General features: G+C 39.1%; 1 protein-coding gene across 9 annotated transcripts in view; it reads right to left on the bottom strand.

The window, feature by feature from the left end:
• The window catches only part of NFX1 (nuclear transcription factor, X-box binding 1), an 80,365-nt gene that overhangs the window by 51,475 nt on the left and 4,988 nt on the right, over positions 1-23,902 (bottom strand). For 7 of the 9 annotated variants that reach the window (XR_005627411.1, XM_039708597.1, XM_039708602.1 and 4 more), the window contains 4 exons: positions 18,842-19,891; positions 14,732-14,893; positions 3,702-3,779; positions 1,383-1,488 (listed from right to left, as the gene is read on the bottom strand). Coding sequence is in view for 8 of the 9 variants with exons in the window: in XM_039708597.1 (XP_039564531.1) it covers positions 1,383-1,488; positions 3,702-3,779; positions 14,732-14,893; positions 18,842-19,891 (1,396 nt within the window). In the remaining variant the exon portion in view is untranslated. The remainder of the gene's footprint in view (positions 1-1,382; positions 1,489-3,701; positions 3,780-14,731; positions 14,894-18,841; positions 19,892-23,902) is intronic. The other 2 variants (XM_039708604.1, XM_039708605.1) reach the window with 1 other exon arrangement.

Raw genomic sequence — 23,902 nt, 5'->3', positions numbered from 1 at the left:
TTGACCATGATGTTTTCATGTTGCTCTTTTACATGCTTGCATCTTGTTCCTTTCTCTCACTCAAGGGAGGATTAAAGCTATGAAAGGGTAACATCCCACCGGGAGCCCGGTTGGGGTCAGACTGGGCACTACAGTAGCAGGAGTTGTAATTTGGGAAGTGGTTCAGATCGAATCTAATCAGTCAGTCTAGAACCCAGCAGCAACAGCACACCAGGTGTGGGGGGTGGCTTCTCCTTCCCCCTGCCCGATGGCTGAGGGCAGCTTCCACGGGAGTAAAATCCCGGCACTAGCCCAGGGCTGCTCCCGGGGATCGGCTGGGCTCCTGGGCTGGTGGGGGGAGGGTGTAGTAGGCAGTCAGATGTTAGCAAGGCCGGCACCATCCAGCCCCGCGGCACCCCCTCTCCCTGCCCAACAGCCGATGTTGAGGGCTGGCAGACGGCCCGGGGAAGAGGGTTCCAACACCGCGGCCGGGCTGGCCGGCCCAACCCCATGGCAGGTGCCGCCCAGCCGTGTTACCTCGCTCCTGGCCAGAACGGAAAGAAAAAGTTATCGGGTCTTTTTAGTCTTTAACATGTGTCTTTCACAGACAGGCGTGTCCAGCTTCTCAGTGGTTCAACACACTGTCAGTTATACAAAAAGCTTTTGTCTCACTCCCTAAATTTTCCTCCCATTCCGACAGCTCCTTTGCCTCTCTTCACTGAATTATACTAATAAAATGTTAGCAGAACCAATCTGAGTTACATATACTGATTAAAATTTCCATGAGGGATTCTGGTTAAACTATCTGATGGTCTCAACAAATAAAAAAATACAAATACCCTTTTATCCTCAACAGTTTGCAAGATAAAAAAAACAAAAAAAAAAAAAAAAAACCAAAAAAAACCAAAAAAAAAAAAACAAAAAAAAACAAAAAACCAAAAAAAACCCAAAAAAACAGAAACAAAAGAAAGAAGTGGTCTTTCAGTTTAAACAAGTAGCACTGATTCCAAATTAAGGTATTCACACACTTGCACGTGAATAACAGCACCTGAAAAATCTGGTGGACCACTGGACAAGTTCAAAGTTACTTTCAGACATATTATTTCTTTATTTCAATGAAAATTCTTGAAACCAAGTCAGACAGCTGGTTCAGTTCCTAAAATATGATAGAAATGTTGCTACAACTATTGTAGACATCCTGTTCATGCTCTCATGAACTCACTTTAGACATACCAACACAAAAACACTTCAGGCTTTTCATTTCTTTCAGGCTTCAGCTGAACTATAAACCTCTATAGGTTCTAAATCTCTAAGCATATCCTGGAATCAAAAAATAATCAAATATAGTCTTCAGAAATTTTCTCTAAATAATTTCAGTGTTTATATGATAAACATTTACTTACATGTTGCAAAGATGTGGACAGTCCAAACACTGCCTCTTCTTTCCACAAAGTTCCCCACAGCTATGTGGAATTTCATTTCTATTCCATTCAGGATTATGCACCTTACCTAAACCATGTCAAAGACAAAAAGATATTTATTGTTTTGAATAGCGGACTGCATTTGTGAAAAACATCCTACTGAAGAGAAAAAATGGTACTTTAAATACTGGCAAGTAGTCTTCTTTGACAAAAAAATTACACAAATGTTTATGTTATTCTGTACTGATACATATTCAGCTTTTTTAAAAGAATGTGCCATTGGAATAGCAAGCTCCAGAATATTCTTTCCTTCTGTACTCTCAATCAGCCAACATGCAGGTAACTGATACAATAAATTAAACTGATAAAATACATGAAAACTAAAAGCTCCCTGCAGTTGGTCAGGCTGCACAGTAGCTAAGAAAACTGAAGGGTGAAACTCCCTTGCTGTCTCAATGCAGCAAGGAAGGAAAAAAAAAGGAACAAAGTAAAAAGATACCAATCCCAGAAAGTAAGGTCTACCTGACATGGTGATAGGGAACAGGGAATTAAATAAGTGGGTGAATTATGAAAGTCACTTCTATAAAAAGAAGCAGATTCTATATTAATAAAAATATTAAAGGTCAATGAATGTTAGCTTCAAGTATTCTATATTTCAGATAAGCACTAAACCATATTTTCATTTATCTGAGATATTATCACGAAATCTCATAGCTCTAACTGCACGGTCAACAGGGTTAAGGTTAATTGCCATCATTAACCCTCTCTTGGCTTTCTGCAAGAGAGGAATTAAATTAACAGTGAAGCAATTGAGCCAATGTTGCAAATTTGAGTTGTGACAATCAAAACCAACAAGAAAATGTATTTTGGCAACACAGTCACATAATTTTAATTTTTTCAATATACCTCTGTATATTCCACACTATTAAGTTAGAAAAATATGAACAAACACTACAGATAGCATTTATTCACCTGAGTTTCAATTAAACTAATTGAATACCCAGGGAAGTCCCAAAGATCTGAAGCTTCAGAAGAAAAATAAGACAGGAATTTCCTCATGGGTGAAAGCCTGGAAAAAAAATCACACTTAACCACACTCAGCACACAGTTAGTACTTTTCATCAAATACAAGATAGCTGTGCATAAGTGACTGATCATGTCCAAATTATATATTATTAATGTAAAATTATCTGCAGAAGATTGAACTCTTATGTTACTGCATGGTGCTCTGCGAGTAATAATTCTGAAGACTATAAAGTTCTTACTGTAGATCTCCTAAACCGTGAAACCTCTTTCGGATAAGGAGAATTTCTTCCCTATTTAACAGACAGATGTCCTGTCTTTTTAAAAAGTCTAATTTTCATTTGATCTAATTTTCATTCATAGTTCATTCTGACTGTATTATTATCTCTAATAACTGAATTATTATCCTTATATTAAAATTATTATCCTTATATTAAAATGTCACACGTTGTACAAAAACTCTGCATTAACTGCATCGCACTGTTTCTAACTGATTCACTAACATATTTAGATAAAAAGATAAAACTCTCTTTTAGCAAATCTTGCTTCTTTAGACAAGTTTACTGACACAGTTTCTGTCTCAAATTCAGAACATTCTGTTTTCTAGAAAGTGAGGTGAAAGTTTCCAGTGACTCTGATTTAAGGAAAAGAAAGCTATGTGAAAACAATACAGATCACAGAAGTATAGATTCCAAACAAAACTTATTCATATCTATGCAATTAATAACATAATTTCTCCTTTTTGTTTTATGTTTATGGCTTGGTGAGTGCTGTACTCATGCCATTTACCTTTTTTATTAAACACATATCTACACAGAGGTCTGAAAAGCCTGAATATTTTTTCCCTATTTAAGCTCCATGTGTCTCTGAACAACATAAATCACAAAACTGCTAAATCAATTTAAAGGTTTAGGTAGTTGTATCCTTGAGTTGTGTATTATTTTGGTCTTGCCACAAAGACGTAAACATGCAGGTTATTCCATTCCTTCTATGGAAGGAAAGCTCACAAGATACCAGCCAAAATCTATCATTATTCCATAAAAATCACTATTTCTACATAATGATGTGAAAATATTTACCACTTGGGACTTATTATTTTATTTTCATTTTTCAAGCAGCACATGTATGATTCTCTGTGCAGCCACCTTCCAGTGTCAATAATTTTTTTAAAAAATTGATTTTCAGGCATGTAAGCAAACAACACTGAAATTCGTATTAAGAAAAAGGAATCAAAATGACAAAACTGTTTTTCTTTGCAAAAGCAAATGAGAAACTCACCACAGAAACAAGTGTAAGTTTTAGGAACTTGCACAGATGCATTCTGACAAGCTGGACATCTCCAACCGCTATTGCCATCTGTAGGTAATAAAAAGACAAAAAGGACTTGAAATAAATAAAAGACCTAATCTGCAAGCCTAGAATAAGTTCTTCTACTTTGTTTTTTAACACAGTTGCAAATAAATTAATTTTTACACTTACATAGAAGCGGTGAGAAAACACACTCATAAGAGTACATTTTATACAGTATCAACATCAACAGAGCCATGGTATTTTATTTCAACAGGCTACAACCTTTTATTGAAGCAAAGCCAGATTTTAAACTCCCAATTTTTCTATTATCATATGCTCTGTTATAAGACATGCAGCTAGAATACAGACAGACTTCACCATATCTAAAGCTGTGAAAGAAAAAAAGTGTTAAGAGAGGGAAATTGGTAAGGAATACATAATTCCATCACACAAATCACTACCTGTACTTTCCTTTTCAGTATCCTCTCATGAGTTTATGTGTTTTGTAGAAGAAAAATTTAGTGTTGCCTCACATTCAGAAAAAATCAGTGTTATATAAACCGGAATAATCTAATTTATTCATTTACATTATTCTTCAAGTTGTTATTTTAATAAATAGTAGTTATCTTGTTTCTGTGTTTCAGGAGGGTGCTTTAGCAATACAGGAAAAACAGTAAAGTGGAAGAAAAGCAACATTAATTTTCCCCAATTCATACGTATTGTGCCATTAAGAATATGCGTGTGAGAGCGCTACTGAACACAAAAGAGGTCACAGACAAGAGAGATATGTTTTTATATCTATATATAGATATTAAAAAGAAAAAAACTGATTAACATGTTCAGTCTCTCTTAATTGAATCAATTCAGTGCTGGTAAATTAATAAACCTGTGATTTTAGAACTATTCTTCACTATTAAGAAATCTGACCACAATTCATGATAATTTAATGTTATGAAAGCAGAAGAGACTGCAAATAGGAAATTCTGCCTATGACAAGACAACTGCAGTGCAACTAGAGGCACACCCTGGTTCACCTTCAGCTGGGTTGAACAACTTATGTTCCCCATCATAATGTACAACGGAAATTATTTTCACAAATTGAAATTATTCAAATTACAGACTGCCTTGACAGTCCAGAAATGCAAACCTAATGCATGTCTGTTCTTTCCAATACTTCATGCCTATTCACAGCCCTCTTTATCCTGGCTCATATTACTGTGCCACCAAGATTGCTGCAGAGATCTGTACGATTATAGGCTGAGCAGCTCTACAACAGTGGCACAAGGCATATACTCTCATGGTCAAGACTGTTATGAATAGAAAGTTGTATTTTTTTTGAGTTTCAGAGTTAAAAAAAACAAGTCAGACCTCTTTGGTTTCGCTGACGGAGAGGGGCTCCTTAATTACCTGTTAATGGCCGGTGATTAACTATTGTTTCCCTGATGCTGGCCACTTGCCAAGAAGACACCAGGACAGACCCTCCAAGGTAAAGAGAATGGGCAGTGACATCAGAGCCAGTACGCAGATGAGAAATGCATTGCGCCCTGAATTTTTACAGTTTTACAGTTTTTACAAGAAAAACCCCTAAAATCACGAGCCAACAAGTGACTTAAGTGACGTCTAAGGATGGGAGCGTAGTCCCGTACCTGCTTGGACCCTTTTGCTTCTCACCCTAACCTGAAAAGATACTGATTAAAGAGACACCCCGGAGTGTTAAACAAACAAGCAGGAATCTATGACTCTCCTGTGAGGACAGAATCCCCAGCTCTGCCTGCAGACCAGCGGACAAAGCTGCATCACCCTCCTCCTCCGTGCCACGCCTGGGAGCAGCGGCGGTGTGGGCGCAACCCGTCGATTTCTCCCCACCTGAGCTGATTCTTCTTAATAAAGGCATTAAAAAAGGAGAAAGATCTCCTGCCCATTTATTTCAAAGACCAATCTGCATTTCCTGACCAAGACTTTTTTTCTTTTGACAGCTAGAAACTAAAGGAACTCAGAAGAAGCGACTCAGAGAGAAGTGTAAGGAGGAAGGGAAAAACAGGCAGCTGACAACTAAATGGCATATTTACTGAGAAAACTGTAAGCACCTTATGTGGCTCCTCCTAAAGCCAGCACACTAAATACTACAGTATTGCCTATGAGATTACAGTATAGTACATCATATTTAATTACAGTATAGTACATCATATTTAATTCCAGCATTAACAATTTCTTTCATTCTTATTCCATGTCATGTTTTCAAAAGCTGTGAAGATAAGTCTACTCTGAAAGCTTCAGGAGGCTAGCAGAAGACCTCTCCTATCAACAACTCTCCTGAAGCTGGATACCTAGTCCTCTACAAGCAACAGTTTCTCCAGAGTATAGTGAAGGTCCCCAAAAAATAGGAACCTATTTAAAATAGCCTTGGCAAGATATATTTCCTTCTTCATTGTCATTGATTATCTTTCATCAAAGCACATTAATGTATGTTCACCCATAAGGGACATGCATAGTTGCCTTCCTCCAAAATCAGGAGTAATAAGTTTTGTTCCAGGATTCAGGTGCAATTAGAGCAGTATAGAATGACAGCAGGACGGCTCCTGGCATACACATTTGTAAGAAGTGGTCCTGTAAGTATTCCTTTAAAATCCTGATTACTAAGAAAAGTGAGAATGAGGATGATCCTACAGAACGAACATTCCACTTTCATGAATCTTCTCATGAACAGAGGTGAATTAGGCAGAACTCCAACCAAAGACATCACAAGGACAGTTGTCTAAGCAGAATCAAGACACCTCATTCCCTTCTACTAGAGATTGTTTTAGTAATTGCTATCCTCTCCTTCCTTCTGGGATAAAAAAAAACTCCTTACTTGAAATTATTTACCAACATTTTTATTAACTTCTATTCCGATCACTGAAACTCAGAAGTTTAGAAGTGCTATGTTAGAGGCCAGCACTGGACTGGTACGGATCTGGTACACTTGGAAGTGGAGCCCAAGGGCAGAACAGAAAGAGACAGCTGTAATAACTCATATTTCTCCAATCCTTACAGTCAAAATGAAGATACCAGTGAAACTATCTTCCCTACAAAGAAGGGACAAAATTACTTAAATGCTTGCTCTATCAATATAAGGGCACAAGTTAAACACCACTTAAACATCAGTTTTTAAAAGAAGCAGAAGAAAGAAAGGGGCAAGCGACAACAATTCCCCCTTAATAAACAGATCTTGTGTACAGTGCAGGTATTTTTTGTCAGATTGACCTTAGCTATGCAATACCTTAAGGTCACATTCCTTCAAGAAATGTTAGTAAAATGCTTGTTGCCTTACAGGAAAGAATCTTTCCACTTGATGGCAAAGTGATGCCCAGCAGAGCTTCTCCTCCTGACCAGGATATCTCTAATGTTAGGGATATGATAGAAATTCGTGCCTGTGAAATATAGATATATGTATTAACTATGGTATTAAAGGGGGGACCAAGGTGTAATCCTAGGATGAGGAGACCACAGCTGGCTGACAAGGGGGAAAGCGGCATTAACATACGAAGGAAACTCTGCTGCACAGGAGATGGTCATTCAAGGTGGCATGTACCCGAGGACACCCGGTGATGATGGCCCATGAAGATACATATCGCAGATAACCAGGGCCATCAGCACCTGCCATATGAATACAGGAGTCCAGGAATCAGAGAAGGAACATCAATCCCTTCCCTGACGGGGTTTTGTGCAGCTTCGAGTAAAGAAAAGAACCAACATGAATATGATAAATTTTGAAAAGAGACAAAGGGACCCCATAGGGGTATGGCCTAGTAGACTCTCTCTCTTCATTTGAATAAAGTTGCAGGACTCCTCTGTCTCCTTTATGGACACTGGCTTTTCACAGAGTGATTTTCCACACAGTAGTGTTATAGGTAATAAATGATAAAGCCGAATTAATAAAATAGGTTTTCTTTCGTGACCAAGATTCGGACTCTGATAGCCACAATCAAAGAGACAGTGTTGAGCCGGAACTCTACCGCTTCGGATCCCCTCTGTTCACAAAGGCTGTCTTTGTCCGGGTAGTTTTTATACTGTTTTTTCCACCTGGGGCAGAGTTTCTCTTATTCTTTTCGTGGCTTCACATATTCATGTAGTCTCCTTTCTCTGTGGTGGGCTGGACAAAACCGTTTCTGGGAAGCGATGAATGCAGATCTTCGAGTTACAGGAACCTGTTATCTGGCTATCTCAATCATAGATGCTTATCGAGTATTCATCGCTTGGATGTTTCCTAGACTGTCTCAGGAAAGGGCCCATCTCCACACAGAGCCACGTCTTTTTGTTTGTTAATTAGATCTTTCTCTCCATTGCCATCTGTGGTTTCGCAATTTGTGAAGCTATCTCTCCCCGGCTCCGGCTTGTGGGTTTAAAAGAATTTTTCTTACAAGCATAATTTATTTCATGTATATTTCACATATGCGCAAATTATTCCAAATCATATACTACAGCAGGGAGTCAAGTGAAGCACCCACTGGCCCCCTCCAGCTGTCCACTGTGAAGGGGCTTTGGCCTCCCTTCACAGCTGTTGAGAGTATAACTGCTAGAGGGTCTTGTGAATGGCAGGACTAGGAAGGTTCCTTAACACACCACAGAGCAAGCAGACCAAGAAGATAGCAATGCTTTGACTCCCCATGTTATGAGTAAAAAGTTATCCATTTTTTTTTAAGGTTGCAGAGTTAAAACAAGTCAGACCAGTTGCTGTTGAGTTGAAGTTTAGCTTCATGCTGCAGTCACATACTGTTGAGAGTTTTTCTTCAATTGCCTGTTAATGGTTGGTGATCAGTGTCATTGTCCCCCCTGCTGCGTGGGCAGGGAGTGACACTGGACCCTGCAGGTAGCAGGGGAGGGGTGACATCAGAGCTAGTATGCAGATGAGAATGCATTTCACCAGATTTTGCAATTTTCCAGGAAAAAAACCCTAAAAACAACAAGCCAACATGGAATTAAGAGACCTAAGTAATGTCTAAAGGTGAGGAACTTAATCCAGTATTTGCTAAGATCCTTTTTACTTCTCACCCTAACCTGAAAAGGTGCTAACTAGAAAGAGGACCTGGAATGTTAGACCAAAGAAGCAGAATTCCCACTACTCCCTGGAGGACAGAAGACCCAGCTCTGCCTGCAGACCAGCGGACATCATCCTCCTCCTCCATGCCACTACTGGGAGCAGCAGCGGCGCAGGCGACCTGTCGTTTCTCCCCAGCCTGAGCTGAATCTTTTTAATACAGGCATTAAAAAGGAGAAAGATCTCCTGCCTTCTTTATTTCACCCACAGATAATCAGGAGATTCTTTCACTCGCCCTGGCCAAAACAGCTGTCATTTTTCAGGTGACTGTCAAGAAGAAGGCAAAAAAATTTCTGATGGAAGACATCTTGAATATAGCCAGAGAAGGGAGATACTGTAGAGTGTGAGAAGACTTTGTTACAGTAACCTAGTTCCAGAACTGGTTTCTGGAACCTAGAAATGTAGACCTAAGACAGTTCACTTCTTAGTGCTTCTTCCCATCCAAGTATATAGAGCCGTAAGAACATTTTATCACACTGACATGGTAATCTAGAATACTTCCCTTTCCTTTTCAACTGCACCTACTTTTACATTGATGCCAGTCTGACGGCCTGCTCTGGATCTCAAAATTCAGACAATAACACTGGCATTACATGAGTGAGTTTGGAATGAGCAAAACATACATATAATGTGTTAATAAGCACAAATTATAAAAGAGAGCTGTACTCTTAATAAAGTGTGTATTTTCACTTCCAATAAACGTTCTGTCACATAGTGTCCCAACATTTAATTAGCGTTGGTGTCCCAGGACTCCCATCCTGGTAATGCCTTGCTTTCATTAATACCAAAGCTTCCCCTTGCTGAGCATTGTGCCTTGTCCCCAGAGGATCCATACCTTCTTTTCTCTTGTAACAGACACAAGTCACTATTGTTCTGGAAGATGAAACTATATGAGATCCCCATGAGGGATGTTACCTACTTCATCCAAATATTCAGGATTTCTCTGATCCAATTCTGTGATCACAAAAAATTGTGAGAAATTATGCACATACGCTTTCAGTCTTCTAGTATGAATCACAGAGGTTAAGAGCTGCTGCAAGGCCCTATAAGGAGGGCAATTTTCACTGAAACACCAGTTGAAGGATAGCATCTTTCCTCTTTTTTTCCCCCCTTCCTTTTCTTTCTCTTGTGGGATTTAGTTCCATTTGTTTCTAAGAGAAAATAACAACTGGTACTAAAAGAAACAAAAGAAATGACCAAGGTGGGAGAAGAGTGCAGCTGGCTACTCTCTTACCTGAGGAGCTTTCTCTTGGGAAGGGCAGAGATACTGCAAGATTTTGACTGGGGGGCTGTGGGGAGGTGGTGAGCAGCTTGGTTTAGCCCATAGCTCTCTCTCACTCTCAGTATTGGAGGACAGTTGAGCTGCTTACTGTGGGGAGAATTCACTGCCACCAGAGTGCCCAGCCCTGCACTGGGTCTTCCTTATTGTGGGTGAGCCTTTGCTCATAAGAGCAGCCATTGAACTGGGAACTTATTAATACCTGATCTGATTGGAAAGGACCCTCACCATCTATTCAGGTGCCTCAGGTGAAAATTCAGGACCCTGACCCCCCTCCTGGAGGGTACGTCTCTCCGGCTCTGTGTGGCAGTTGCTATGGAGAACTCCAGCTGCCACTGCCCAGCCCCACTGCCGCCTGCCGCAGCCTCGGGCTTTTTTGCTACACTCTAACCCTGCACTCCAAGTCTAGCAACGCCTAAGTTTTCTGTTACATTTGTTTACCACCCCAGGGGGTGTGCTTGCTTCTGCCATCCCAACTGCCACTCTGAGGTTCCGGCTGCAGCAGACTTCACCATCCAGCCTGTCCTCCATTACCATGTCAGGGAAACACAGTGGAATCTGCGCCACAGCATCTCCTGCAGCTGCGAGGAAATCATTGCACCTGCCCTGCTGGGCTAGGAGCCAACAGTGCCCCTGCCAGCTGTGATTGTAACTACAGCATAGGGGAAAGTGCCTGAAGCCAAGAGAAGACTGTTACTGGGTTTCTGGTTTTTTGCTGTGCTGCTGTTGTTGTTTGCTTTGTTATACATACTAGTATCATGAACTGTTATTCCTTTCCACGTACCTTTGCCTGAAAGCCCCTTAATTTCAAAGTTATAATAATTCGGATGAAAGAGGGTCATACCCTCCAACCAAGGATCCCTCCAACCAAGGGAGGTTCCCGCCTTCCTTGGCAGACACCTTTCAAACCAAGACACACTGCTGCAAAAACATAAAATGAATATTCAAAACTCATCTTATTAGCAAACAGGCTGCAAGTGAAACATACAAGTGAAAACGCTGGTTGTTGAATTAGGTACGATTTTTCTGGAATTCATTATAACATTTGCAGAATCAAAGGAAATAGTGTCCAAAATTAAAAAAAAAAAACAAAAAAAAAACAAAAAAACAAACAAACACCAAAAACACTTGAAAAAACTAAACAAAAAACCCATTTTTTTCCCCTTCCAAAACCCAGCAAATTATGGAGTTAGATAGATTACAATGTCCCATTTTTCCTACAGCAGACAGTAATAACTGCCAGTTTTCTAGTGAATTCCTTATTATCCAAAGCCTGAAATGTAGTACATATACTGTAACAACCTGTGGTAAAACAAATACACTCCGGATTACAAAATCTAAACAAGATGGGGTAGCAGAGTCTGCAGGTCAAGAAATATGTACTGGTGTCTTTACTGGAGGTGCAGCCGGGCGAGTCAGAGACCAAGAGGTCAGCAGTAGCCGCTGCACTATGTATCAGTTCTACTGAGGCCACAACCTTTAACTTCAGTTAATGATTAGCTCTAGCTCTCTCATATGCAGAATACAGTAACATATTTAGTCCACAAATTCTCACATGAAAAGCAAATAGCCCAAAAGTAAACGTCTTAGGTTGGAAATGCAAGATGTTGCTGGGGGTGTGTATTCTATTGCCATCTGTTAGAGGTGGGGCAGTTATCTTCTGGGCACTATTTTCACACCACTGAAAACCAAGTGGGGCAGTTGTTTTCGTTCTTCCACAACCAATCCTCCCTCCGGAAAACATCTTCTGTTCATGAGTCTCACTGCATGACTGATAAAATTACATCATCCCATTTCGAGATGCTCTGCTCAGGGGGTGAAAACAAGCATTCCCACCTGAATGTAATCTGAGATTTGGAACACCACAGCCAGCCTTTTCCCACTGGATTCCCAGAGGAAGACCAGAGCCATTTATACCACCACTGGACCTTCAGAGGAAAACTACACCCTTCTACAGGATCATTGTTTCAACAGAACCACATTTGTCACTCCAGGAGGACTACAGCCACCATTTAATTGGACTGCTACAAACACCCTGACCAACAGGGTGTCAGATCGTGTTCTGACTCTGTCAATGTTGCTTTGTATTACTGGATTTTTTAAAAAAAAATTTGTCCTAATAACCGTTATTCCTACTCCCATATCTTTGCCTGACAGCCTCTGAATTTCAAAATTAGAATAACTCAGAGAGAGGGGGTTTGCATTTTCATTTTCAAGAGAGGCTCCTGCCTTCCTTAGAAAACACATGTCTTTTCAAACCAAGACAGTAAAGTAGCACGTCAAGCCCCTTTGAAATAAATTCACCAAGTGAGAACCCTTCCCAGAAGTCTGACTATGCATCTTCTGCAAAAAGAAATTTGGAACCAATCCTTTCTGCAGGAGATTTACAGTCTGCAAGAACTTCTGTCAAAAATTTGGAACTAGGTGACATTGTATTTCCTCAGTCTGCCCGGAGAGATACAGAAAGACACACAAAGAATGGCAAACGCTGAACAAGCAGGGTACAGAAAAAAATAAAGCCTACTTCAGGATTATCATCTTCAGAGTGTGTCTACACCATTCAATTGAACTGAGCAGTGGCTGCAACTCAGCCTTAGCTTATAGTAAAGGATTCAAAGGGCATAACATACTGGTTTAAGAGTTTCAAAAAGTGGTAAAATACAAGGAATCTGAAACAGTTTAAGCTGATGACAAAGGCTTAAGTTTTCCGTTTTCTCTGAATTCCCCTTCATTGCATGGCATGAGGGATTGTGGTAAATAGGTATGATTTGTGCTGACAAAATTGAAACAGTAATCAATATTGATACAGTAATTAATATTTGGAAATAAAACAGTTAAAGGCATAATGTCAAGAAAGAAAGCGAGAGGAGGGGTTCCCTCCCTTCTCCTGCAGATATTCAGAACAGGAAGAAGCAAGAGATAACTATTACTAAATTTAGTTGGAAGAGAGGAGAATTTGGTTAGACACCAGGAAAATGTTAATTATATGAGATTTATTGCTTTAATGTTAGAACATAATATTGGCTTATACTATACCAGCTTGGGGCATATGTGTAACCCAAAAGGTGAATTATAGGACACCAAGGAAGAGGAGAGGCCTTCCTCAAAGAAGACCCCCAAAGAGTGGTGCGACCCCCTAAAATAATGGTGGAGCAGGCGTGGTAAAAGTGATCATGAGAGCGGTGATACAGGTGTGATGAATCGAAAACGGGAGAAGATGGTAATGATATACAGCATAAAAGGGCTTGACAAGCTTGTACATGAGGTGACAGGGGTCAAGCCCTGCACTCCATACCCCATGCATACCCCGCACGGTTATTTTTGCTTATGCGCTATTATCAGAACCAAATTATTCCTTATTTTAACCAAATTATATTGTCAATATTTTGAGTGTCTTCAATTTTATATATATTAAGCCACTTAATTAAAATTGCTGTTACATTTAATTTTGGTAGTTTTTTTAATTGGATAATTGAGCAAACAACAGGATGAATTTCAGGAGTATATTGTCTGAGAAACAAAAACTAAAAAGTGGTTGAGTAAAAGCATGAAGTGCATCTTCTGCTTGACTGCTTGGCAAAGCACAGGTAAGAGATGAGATGTTTCTTGGTGTGTAAAAACATGGCCACAGAGTTTTGCATCCTGATGCACTGATTTCACTGAAGGATCTCATGCATCCAAATCTGGAAATTAGGTTTAGCTAGAATACTGGAAAGAATTGAGTTATGAGGATTATATAAGGCATACACAGAACTGTAGGAAAAAATTGATTTAAAACCTGTTTACAGCTTACCGCTTGTAGTGAACCATTTGCTGCTTATGGCTAAATTTTGCCTTAAACAAGCTGTTTAAGTTTGTTTAACTGAAGGAGAAGCTTTGAACTAAAGGAGAAGCCGCTGTAAGGAACGGATACTACAGACAAATGGTAGAGGGGTTTTTAATGCCAATTTCTCTCCACCACAAGCCACTACCATACAGCTGCAAAACCCTGAACTTGGAACTTTTGTTCAGAAAATTTTTCCAGGCACATACACTCAATCCCCCTGTTTGACACTGCCAGACTTCCAGAAACTTCCAGAAAGAAGACTGCATACCCAGAATTCTTCTTGGAGGAGGTACTGGAGTGTTTACTAGAAGAATCAGGGTTATAAACACCTCGATTTTTGATACATATGCTTTCCCCCATCTCCAATGGACTTGGACTGCATATCACGGCCATGGACCATGATCCCTCACCATATCACTGGAGCCATGGGTGGTGAAAGATCTCTCTTTTCCTCTATTTTTCTCTTTCCTGTTTTCCTTTCTTAGGATGATCATATGCTTCAGAATGCCTACAGTACCCCTTCTCGAACCCATTAAGTCTTTTTCCACTTAAGGTTTCAAAAGACTTCTAATAAAATTTGTTGTTGCATCAGTTACTTAGTGTTGTTTTGCTTTAATCCATCCCCAGGGATCCCTTTAACAATGAACTTGGTTACCTTGCCTCAGAGGTGGGTCACATTGTTAACTTAACCAATACTTCTAAATAGTTTTCACTACATAAGTAACATATGAATTTGGCTACTATATACATTTGAAAATATATCATACCCATTATAGATACAATATGTATACATAATATAGACTATATATAAAATATATAGTTGAGAAAATACCAACCTTCAGCTTGTGAAGCTGGTGACCGCGCCCATTTCTTGATGCAATTCAGGTGGAATACATGGTAACAATTCTGACAGCTCCACACTGGGGCTACTATTCGGACCACCTCACAGCATACCATGCACTCATACTTCTCTGTGGTCAGCTGTTCAATCAATGACCCTGCAAATCAAATATATTACTTGTGCATAAAAGAACAGCTAGCTGAGAAACAAAACTCAAATTAAATTCAAATATTTCATTTAAATTATAGTAAAACTTATTTTAGCTCTGTGGCTATTTTAGCTCAGTGGCTATAAATAAGACATTAGTTTACTCATGGAAGATTCCAGTTTGATACTTGCTATGCATTTTTTTCACTTCAGAGCAGGAAGAAGGAATAGAAGATCCTTATTAAAGTGGCAATGCAAATTCCACTTTGAAAAATAGCAATTATTCTGATCTTATGAAACAATTAATACTTTTAAGATTCGCAGAAGTTTGAGATTTTACTCACCACTTTATATAAGAAATTCATCTTTGCATACACTTTAAACCAAAAAGATGAATGCTCTTATATACAGAAAGCTCTTCCAAAATACATTTAATTCCTACCCTTAGGTATTTCCAGGAGATGACACAATAAATATTAATAGCGAAGGACCTGGATTATGGGTATAAGCCCTTTATAAAGTAGTGCTTTAGGAGTGGAATTACTGGGAACAACAGCCAAAGTACAGGGTCTTTTCAGCCATATGAACAAATGTCAAAAAGTACTTTGAAAATAAAGCAAGAACCCCACATTGAAATCAACACAGCCTGATGTGCAACCATAAGAAAGGTACCACATAAAGTTTCATTTCTGTCAGATTACTTCTCATTAAGGCAAGACTACCAAATACACCTTAGAAATGTCCACAGGATTTTAAAATATATTAACTACAAGTGTACAGTGTAAAAATGTAGCATTTTAACATTGTGCCAATACAAGCATCAGAGACGGAAATGTTATGGTTTATGGCTTAAACATTTTTATTAAAGACTTTTGTCTATTATAGCAAATTGTGTAACAAAAACTGCATGGAAGACCACTGCACCCTAAATGAGGTCTCTGGGCTGAGGCCCTCAACTGTGAGTTAAACTGCCTAAGGGGCAGAGATAATGCATCTGGGAAATGATGGATAAGACTGGAAGAGCATACATCCATGGCAGGGATGTCCAGAAGCTTCAGGGTGAGGCTATAGCCCCAGGTTTATCTGCTGCCAGACTTGCGCAGACCCTGACACCAAACCGAGGAGGAAGGGAGGAAGTTCTTTTGGATGTGTGGCATAGCCTCCAGTCAGAGGCAGTGAATACCCATGCAGCTGCTGTACAGACTCGCCTAACTGCAGGGCCCCCCATCATGAGAAAGCCACATCTACCAGATATCCATGTGAGGGACAGCAGATGGGATGTCATGGCCCACCAAAGGCCCACTCCAAGGGGTCCCCAGACCCTGCACCAGAGAACACTGCACATGATGCAACATGATGCAACAGACCCACAGTCCTGCAGGCACCAAGTCCTTCTTCGAGAGCGCGGCCTACCCAGAACCACTTTTTCCCGTGCTGGGGCAGAGACAAGTAACAGCCGACCCCGGCAACCAAGGTCAAACCTGCCCCCCTTAGGGGAGGCACCTGGGCATTCCCACCTGGTCCATGATTGATCCATTGGATTCTATACTTTTCAGCAGGGGACTGTCACCACCAAGAAGATGAGAGGGAGGGGAACAACAAGACGTCGTTGGAACCCATGAAGGGGTAATATGTTATATCATATGTTTCTATTTAATCTGTCTCTGTCACTCTCCGCATCCCCTCTCCTCCTAGCCCCCTTTTTCTATTTATTTCTTTCTCTTTGCCTCTTTTACTATTAAATAAAATATATAATTTTTTGGTATTAACATCTAACCTTGTGTTTTAATCTCATTTTTGTGAACATTCGAACTCAAGTACATTCAGCTTTATTCAGAGAGTTCTCTTTGCTCTTTTGTGATTAGACCAGATCACAACAAAAAGGAAAGTTCAAATCCATAATGAAGGAAGAAAGGAAAATAAGAGACAGAAATCACTGTCAATTCAAAATGTGCTTGTACCACATCTGATTGCAAGCAAGCCCACAGCTTGCAAGTGTTAACATTGTTTGTCCTCCTCAATATGATTTTCAAATTTGTTTTCTAGTCCTCATGCATCAAGCCCCACAACATTTAGGATTAACAGTAATTTCTACTTGTTATCCCATAATTATTATCTGCTGTAAAGGGATATTCTCATGTAAAACATACTTTTTTTCTCCAGAAGATTAAAGCTATACCATACTCAGAAACTGTAGCTGTCCCAGAAATAGTTAAAAACCCACAATCCTAGTTCCCTGAAAACACTGGCAAAGAGCATTTCCAAAAGAGGTCCCAAATAAAGCATGCAAATAAATTACTGTTTTGGAGGGGGAAGCTCCTTAAGTTCCCTGGGAAAGACTATTACTTATCTTTCTGTTTATTGCATGTGATGTTTTTCATTTAATAATAATGCTGGGAAAAACACTGCAGTACTTTCAATTTTATGATTCAAATAGAACCCAGGAGCATGACATTTAATTTATTTAGGTTAGAGAGGATCAGAGAAGATCTTGATCCTCCTAAGAGAAGAAAGCTTCCAACTAAATATATCCTATGCTTCCTGTTTATGCTATTACTTTCTCAATTGTGAAATAGGAGATGCTGAGAAGTGAAGTCTTCAATAGATTTGGTATCACAGTTAAGATAACTGGAACTAGTCTACCCATCCCTATCATTCTGTGCAGCAAAAGGTAAGGTTGAGATGCTTTGTAAAATACCAAATAAATAAAATCCTTGGTGTTTCTCCTTATTGCATCTGAACATTTAAGCCTCTTAACACTTAATGCTTAAGCTTATGCAAAACAGTAAGAATAATCCACCTAAGCTGTTGTTGAAACAGAAACCAGTATCATAGCCCTGAAGAGATTAAGCTGATCTCCATTTAATGCTTTCAGTCACTAATGGTATGAGTCAGCATAATATTCACTAAGATTCACAGACTCCTGTCTTTTCAAACCAAGACAGATAGGAAAAAACTGTGTGTCTGGTTTACACTGTCAACAGCACATTTCTATTCTCAAATTTCCAAAAATAGTATCCAGATATTGCCTCTATTTCTAATTACCTTTTGAGGTGATGCCTAACATTTTTTGTCTTTTTTCTTCTATTCCCTGTATTCTTCACACACATATTTGGAGCTCTGTAGCCTATTATTGCATTCATAGCTAGTTTTCCCCAGTACTTCCCCCTGTGATAGCCAGAAAGACAAAACACATTCCAAGACCCCTATGCTATCTTGGTTCTCCTTAGAAACTAAGCTTTAGAAACAGCTCTTTGAGACACATTTTCATCAACAAGGTTCAGTCTTGAACTGTGGGGGGAACAGCCTCACCACTTATGCTCCTAATTGGTGATTTTTGTCAATTATGCTAATTTACTAAACTTATAATACCCTATGCACCCAGGGGGAGAGGTTTGTGGACATTTTCCATATTTGCCCATGGAGGCCTCCAATGAAGACCAGCTTTTACATTACCTTCTATACTAATATTATCTCGGAAGTATGTGTTGTTTCATTTATAGGTTCTTTAAGGCATCAAAGGTGCATTAAAAAACACATAAAATTCAATTATAAGTAGAATACCGTTTCTCTGTCTGGCATTTTCCTACTTCTACATAAAACATTAAAAGACCTATTCTGCAAAACTCAGTTTCAGCACTATCCATCTCAAGTCCCATTATTTAGAATGCTCAGAATTTTACTCCAATATACACATTTTAAAATGGTACCTGACTAGATCATTGTTTGCAGTTTGGTAGCAAGAACAGAAAAAACTTTAAACAAAATCTGCTGTTCTCTAGTAAACTTACAGAATCCATGCATCTACATTTACTTCTACCCTCTGATCCCAATAACAATTTAATGTGAAATAATAAGCTTCTTCAGCTACTCAAGGCAGGAGCTGAAGCAAAGACTGCTTAAATTATTCAAGATCATATCTTTCGTATGAGAGTCCAGGACAGACTCAAAAACTTACCTGTATGAGTTTCTTTGTTTTTTGGTACATCACTTTGCTTCTTCCAGTACTGGGTCCAGCTGAAATGAAGTGAAGGTACTTGATCCCCCTTTAGCAAGAACTTCCTTCCACTGAACCTGAGAGACTCAGACAACTGATGTCTGATTTCACTGGTCAAGCTTTCATCATTTTTGTGAGCAATGAGTTCTTTCTTCCTTTCATTTTTATCTTTTGGAGTATACGCAACAGAAGACTTCTTACCTACTTTTGTATTTTTATTACGGTGAGAATCATGTCTTTTCTGACACTCCTTATCTACTGGGGGTTTATTCCACACAGGCTTCCGGGGATATCTTTTGTTTACATTATTGTAGCCTTTTTGCTCATCCCCACTTCCAAAAGGTGCATCACAGAATGCCTTTCCAACAGATGATTCTGAAGAGTCAGACTGCGTCAAATCCAAAGATGGAAAATTTTCAAACAGCTCTACTTTCTGTTTAGAATTCACTCGCTTTTCACGGTCATGTATCTGCTTTCCCTTTTCCCTGAAACCTCTCCCAGATATATGTATCAGATGTGTTTTCTTCGGCTTTGCCCCTCTGCTATCTGCATTAGGTACTTCCCTGTCACTCTCTGAGGAGAGAAAATCACTGTATCCTCTAGGAGGTGCTCTTCTACCAGGTACTAGTGCAGCATCTGAAATTCCTGGACCTGCAGCAGTATCAGTAGTACTTTGCCTTGTCTTATTTCTAGCACATGTGCTATCATTTCTTAATCTCTGCAATCTCTGGCTTTGCAAGCTGCGATTCTTCAAACTTTTACTGGTACCAAAATATTGGTGGAAGTCTTCAGAATTCCCATACTGACTTTCCAGATTATAAAAGCCATGATGCTTTGTGGAAGAGCTTTCATAATCTGTACCTCTTTCAGAATACAGACTAGGACTTGGTATATTACTTCTATTCTGATTACTGTTAGAGTCTTTCCTATCTTTATTTACCCAGTTTAAATCTGTCAGTTGTCCTTCTCCAGGAATGGAATCAGCAGCACCAGGGCTGAAATTCAATGTACCTAAAACATAAATAAATACAAATTTATAAAACTTAAACAGTACATACTTCTTTTCAACCAAATTACCATACACGCAAAGGTCCAGAAGTTCCTTCAATCCCACACTTGACAGAACAACTGGAAACAAGTGTCCAGAAACTAGAACTGAATCATACAGTGCTTTGTAGAAGCTTTCTTGTCATCTTTACAGAACTATGATAACCCAGAATTAAGAATATAAAAATAAAAGGTGAAAGAAAACTTTCAAAGGAGTACAAGACATGCAAGTGTGATAATCAGTGTTTAACATCTAAAGTTTTTCCTAGCATGTTTACATAAATACAAGAAACTGAAAAAATGGGTCCTTTAAATACAACGTCTACATCTAAGATTTGAAAATTATACAAAATTTTGAATATAAATTAAAAGTAGCAGTAGAAAATATTTGCATCAATTGTGATTATACTGTTCTAGAGACAGACATATGAAATGGCACAGGACTGCGCAAAACTATTTTTCTGAGGCTATCAACATGAACCATGCTTCTACCGCAGCAGTCTTCTGTAATTTCCATGCCTCTAGATAAAAGAAAGATAAATCCTATGTTACTCAATTTCCTGTAACATTGTGCCAGTAGTGTCTGCCTGCTTTTTTATTATTAGGTGAATATCGGGGATAGTTTAATTGGCTGTGGCAAATTGGTTAAAATTTACACAGTAACGTAAAAAAAAGTAGTTAATAACATCTCATGGAGATCTCATGGATTTCATTTTACTGGTTGGGCAGGTTACCTCACATGGTAGGACAGAGTGCAATTTATTCCTGGTTCATAACAATTAAAAGAGATAATCAAACACTTAGGCCATGACTTAGGCCAGAAAACTCTCCAAAAGGCTAATGCAATCTAGGTTCCTGAACTACCTACTATTTTTTTCAATAAAGACTGTGGAAATTAACATTTTGAAGAGAAGAATAAACTAGAACATTTCAAGGCACTAACATGCTTTTTTTCCCCAACTAATTTAATTTGTTTTTAAATGAAAAAAGGTTTTTTCAAAACCTCCAGGAATGGTCATAGCTGCAATGTGAAGTTGGTAGCCAAAGGAAAAACTATAACATACAACTTTGTGGAAGTGAAGCTTTAACCTTAATAAAAATTAAGAATTTAAAATTGCATTTCAGGATGTTTTAACCACATTGCCTAATTCATACTTTAGTTTTTAAAGAGCAGTTGAAAATACTTTGGGGATTTCTGTCTTTGCAAAAACTATATTATATATTATTTATATAATAGAGACAATTTAATATTATCTATATTTACTATAACCATATGTATTAACATTACAATGTTACATTACAAGATAGTCTACATTATTAATATAGTATATTATATATGACTATATGCCACTCTATACAGTATTAAATGTTATAAATAAACTAAACAAACTAAACACAAATGGCAAATACAAATAGTTTGGGGGTTTTTTTAAGCTGAAATACTAATCTGATTTTGAGACAACAAAACGAAAAAAACAGAAGTCTGGTCTTCAAAACAGCTCAAGACTGAATTAACAATCAGTGAAAAAGCTAAATTAGTTCAGGCAAAAAAGAAGTAGAGACACAGGAGCTGATCTTTTCTTCCTGGTACCCAGTGCCAGCACATGTGGGAAGAGTTCAAAGCTGTGACCTCCCCGCTGGGGGATAAGGAAGAGAAGTGGGGAGGTGTTGACTCGACATAAGGAGACATTTCTTTGCCAAGAGCATGGTCAAAACCTTTAACAGGTTTTCCAGAAAAGTGGTTAATACCCCATGTCTGCCAGTGTCCAAGAGGCAACTGGACAACACTCTCAATATGCTTCAACTTTTGGTCAGCCCTGAAGTGGTCAGGTCAGGATTCAATGACCATTGTAGGTCCCTCCCAGTTGAACTATTCTATCATTAGGACTGCAGACCCTACTAGGTACCAACATTAGGCTTATACATATTAAAGATCCTGGACTGAAAGCATCTTCCCTAGAAACATTCTATTTTTCTCAGCATATGTATCCTGTGCAAAGAATTGCAAATTTAAAGCTGCCATTTTATTTTCTACAGCTACGCTTATTTCCCAGTTTTCGCAGTGTTAAGTCAGTTTCTTTCCTACCACTAATAAACAGCAGTACAATTGTAAACTATGCAATTGTAAACGGCAGTGATTCAGCATAGACTACTTAAATTTCACATATTTTGATCTGAAAACAGAATGCAATCCTACAATTACATGCAAACCTTATTTGAAACAACCCATTTTATTAGCTGTTTTAAGTTTTCTTTGTACACTCTAAAATTAAAAGTCTGATGGACAGCTATAGTTTAATAAATAAATAGGTTTGCAGGGAAAAAGTCTTCAGGAAAAAATTAGAAACTGGGACTCAGATATTTAAAAGCACCTCCAAAATATGTATAATTCATTAGAACTTTTTACATCAGTAAGATTCCTATTCTTGCTGTCAGCTTCTACATAATGAAGAAAATTCCAGACTGGTAAATTCTACTAAAACTGATTTCTGTCTGCCAAGACAAAAAACCGCAAAATAAATGTAAAAGTGAAATAATAAGTAGCTAACACTGGCTGAAATTGCCTCTGACATGCTTACATATACATACACAAAAATTCATAGTAAGAGGGATGCCCCAAAGCTAAAGTCTAGCCTGTATTTCTATAAAATAAACACAGAATATCATAATACCTTTAGAAAAAACTTCTGTATTGTCTCACCTCTGTGCCTGAGAACGTCATGGAACAGATCCTCCTAGGAGTTACAATAAGGCACATAGAGGACAGGGAGGTGATTTGGGACAGCCAGCAGAGCTTGACCAAGGACAAGTCCCACCTGACCAACATAGTGGCTCTCTTTGATGGAGCGACTGCATAAGTGGACAAGGGAAGGGCTGCAGATATTATTTATCTGGACTTATGTAAAGACTTTGATATGGTCTCTCCCAACATCCTGCTCTCTCAATCAGAGAGATGGGTGTACTATTATGCAAATAAAAAACTGTCTGGAAAGGAACATCCAGAGAGTAGTGGTCAACAGCTCAGAGTCCTCATGGACATCAGTGACAAGTGACATCCCTCAGGGGTCTGTATTGCAACCACTGTTGTTTAGTATCTTCATTAATTATAGTCAAAGAGATACATTGTACCCCAGCAAATTTGCAGATGCCATCAAGCTGAGTGGTGCAATTGACACAGCTTGAGAATGGAATGACATCCTGAAGGACCTGGACAAGCTCAAGAAGTGGGCCCACAGGAATCTCATTAAGTTAAACAAGATCAAGGGCAAAAGTGCTGCACCTCGGTCAGGGCAACCCTGAGTTTCAATAAAGGATGGGGGATGAACAGCCCTGCTGAGAAGACTTGGTGAATGAGAGGCAGACATGACCTGAAAACATGTGCTCACAGCCCAGAAGACCAACTGCAACCTGGGCCACATCAGAAAAAGTGTGGCCAGCAAGTCAAATGAGTTGACTCATCCCCTCTAACTCTGCTTTGAGTACTCCACACCTGGAGTGCTGCATCCAGCTATGGGGTTCCCCAGGACATGAAGGTCATCAACTTGTTGAATTGAAGCAAGTGTGGAGGAGGACACCAAGATGGCTGGAACGATGGAGCATATCTCCTGTAAGGAAAGGCTAAGGGAATTGGATTTGTTCTACTTGGAGAAGGGGCTCTAAGTTGACCTAACTGCGACTTTCCAGTACCTGAAGGGAGCCCACAAGAAAAATGGGCAGAGATTTTTTACAAAGGCATGTAGGGACAGGACAAGGGGGTCTAGCTTCAAGCTGGAAGAGGAGAGATTTAGGTTAGATATAAAGAATAAAATCTTTACTGTGACAGTGGTAAGACACTGGAACAGGATGCCCAAAGCAGAGGTCCCATCCCTGGAAGTGTTTAAGGCCACACTGGATGGGGCTCTGAATAAGCAAGTCTAGTGGTAGATGTCCTTGCCTGTTACAGGGGGGTTGAAACTAGATGACTTTTAAGATCCC

Source organism: Passer montanus, unplaced genomic scaffold (genome assembly GCF_014805655.1).
Source record: "Passer montanus isolate IOZ18808 unplaced genomic scaffold, ASM1480565v1 scaffold208, whole genome shotgun sequence".
Classification (NCBI taxonomy): domain Eukaryota; kingdom Metazoa; phylum Chordata; class Aves; order Passeriformes; family Passeridae; genus Passer; species Passer montanus.
The sequence above is the reverse complement of the archived record's forward strand: the minus strand, read 5'-3'. Positions and strand labels throughout refer to the sequence as shown.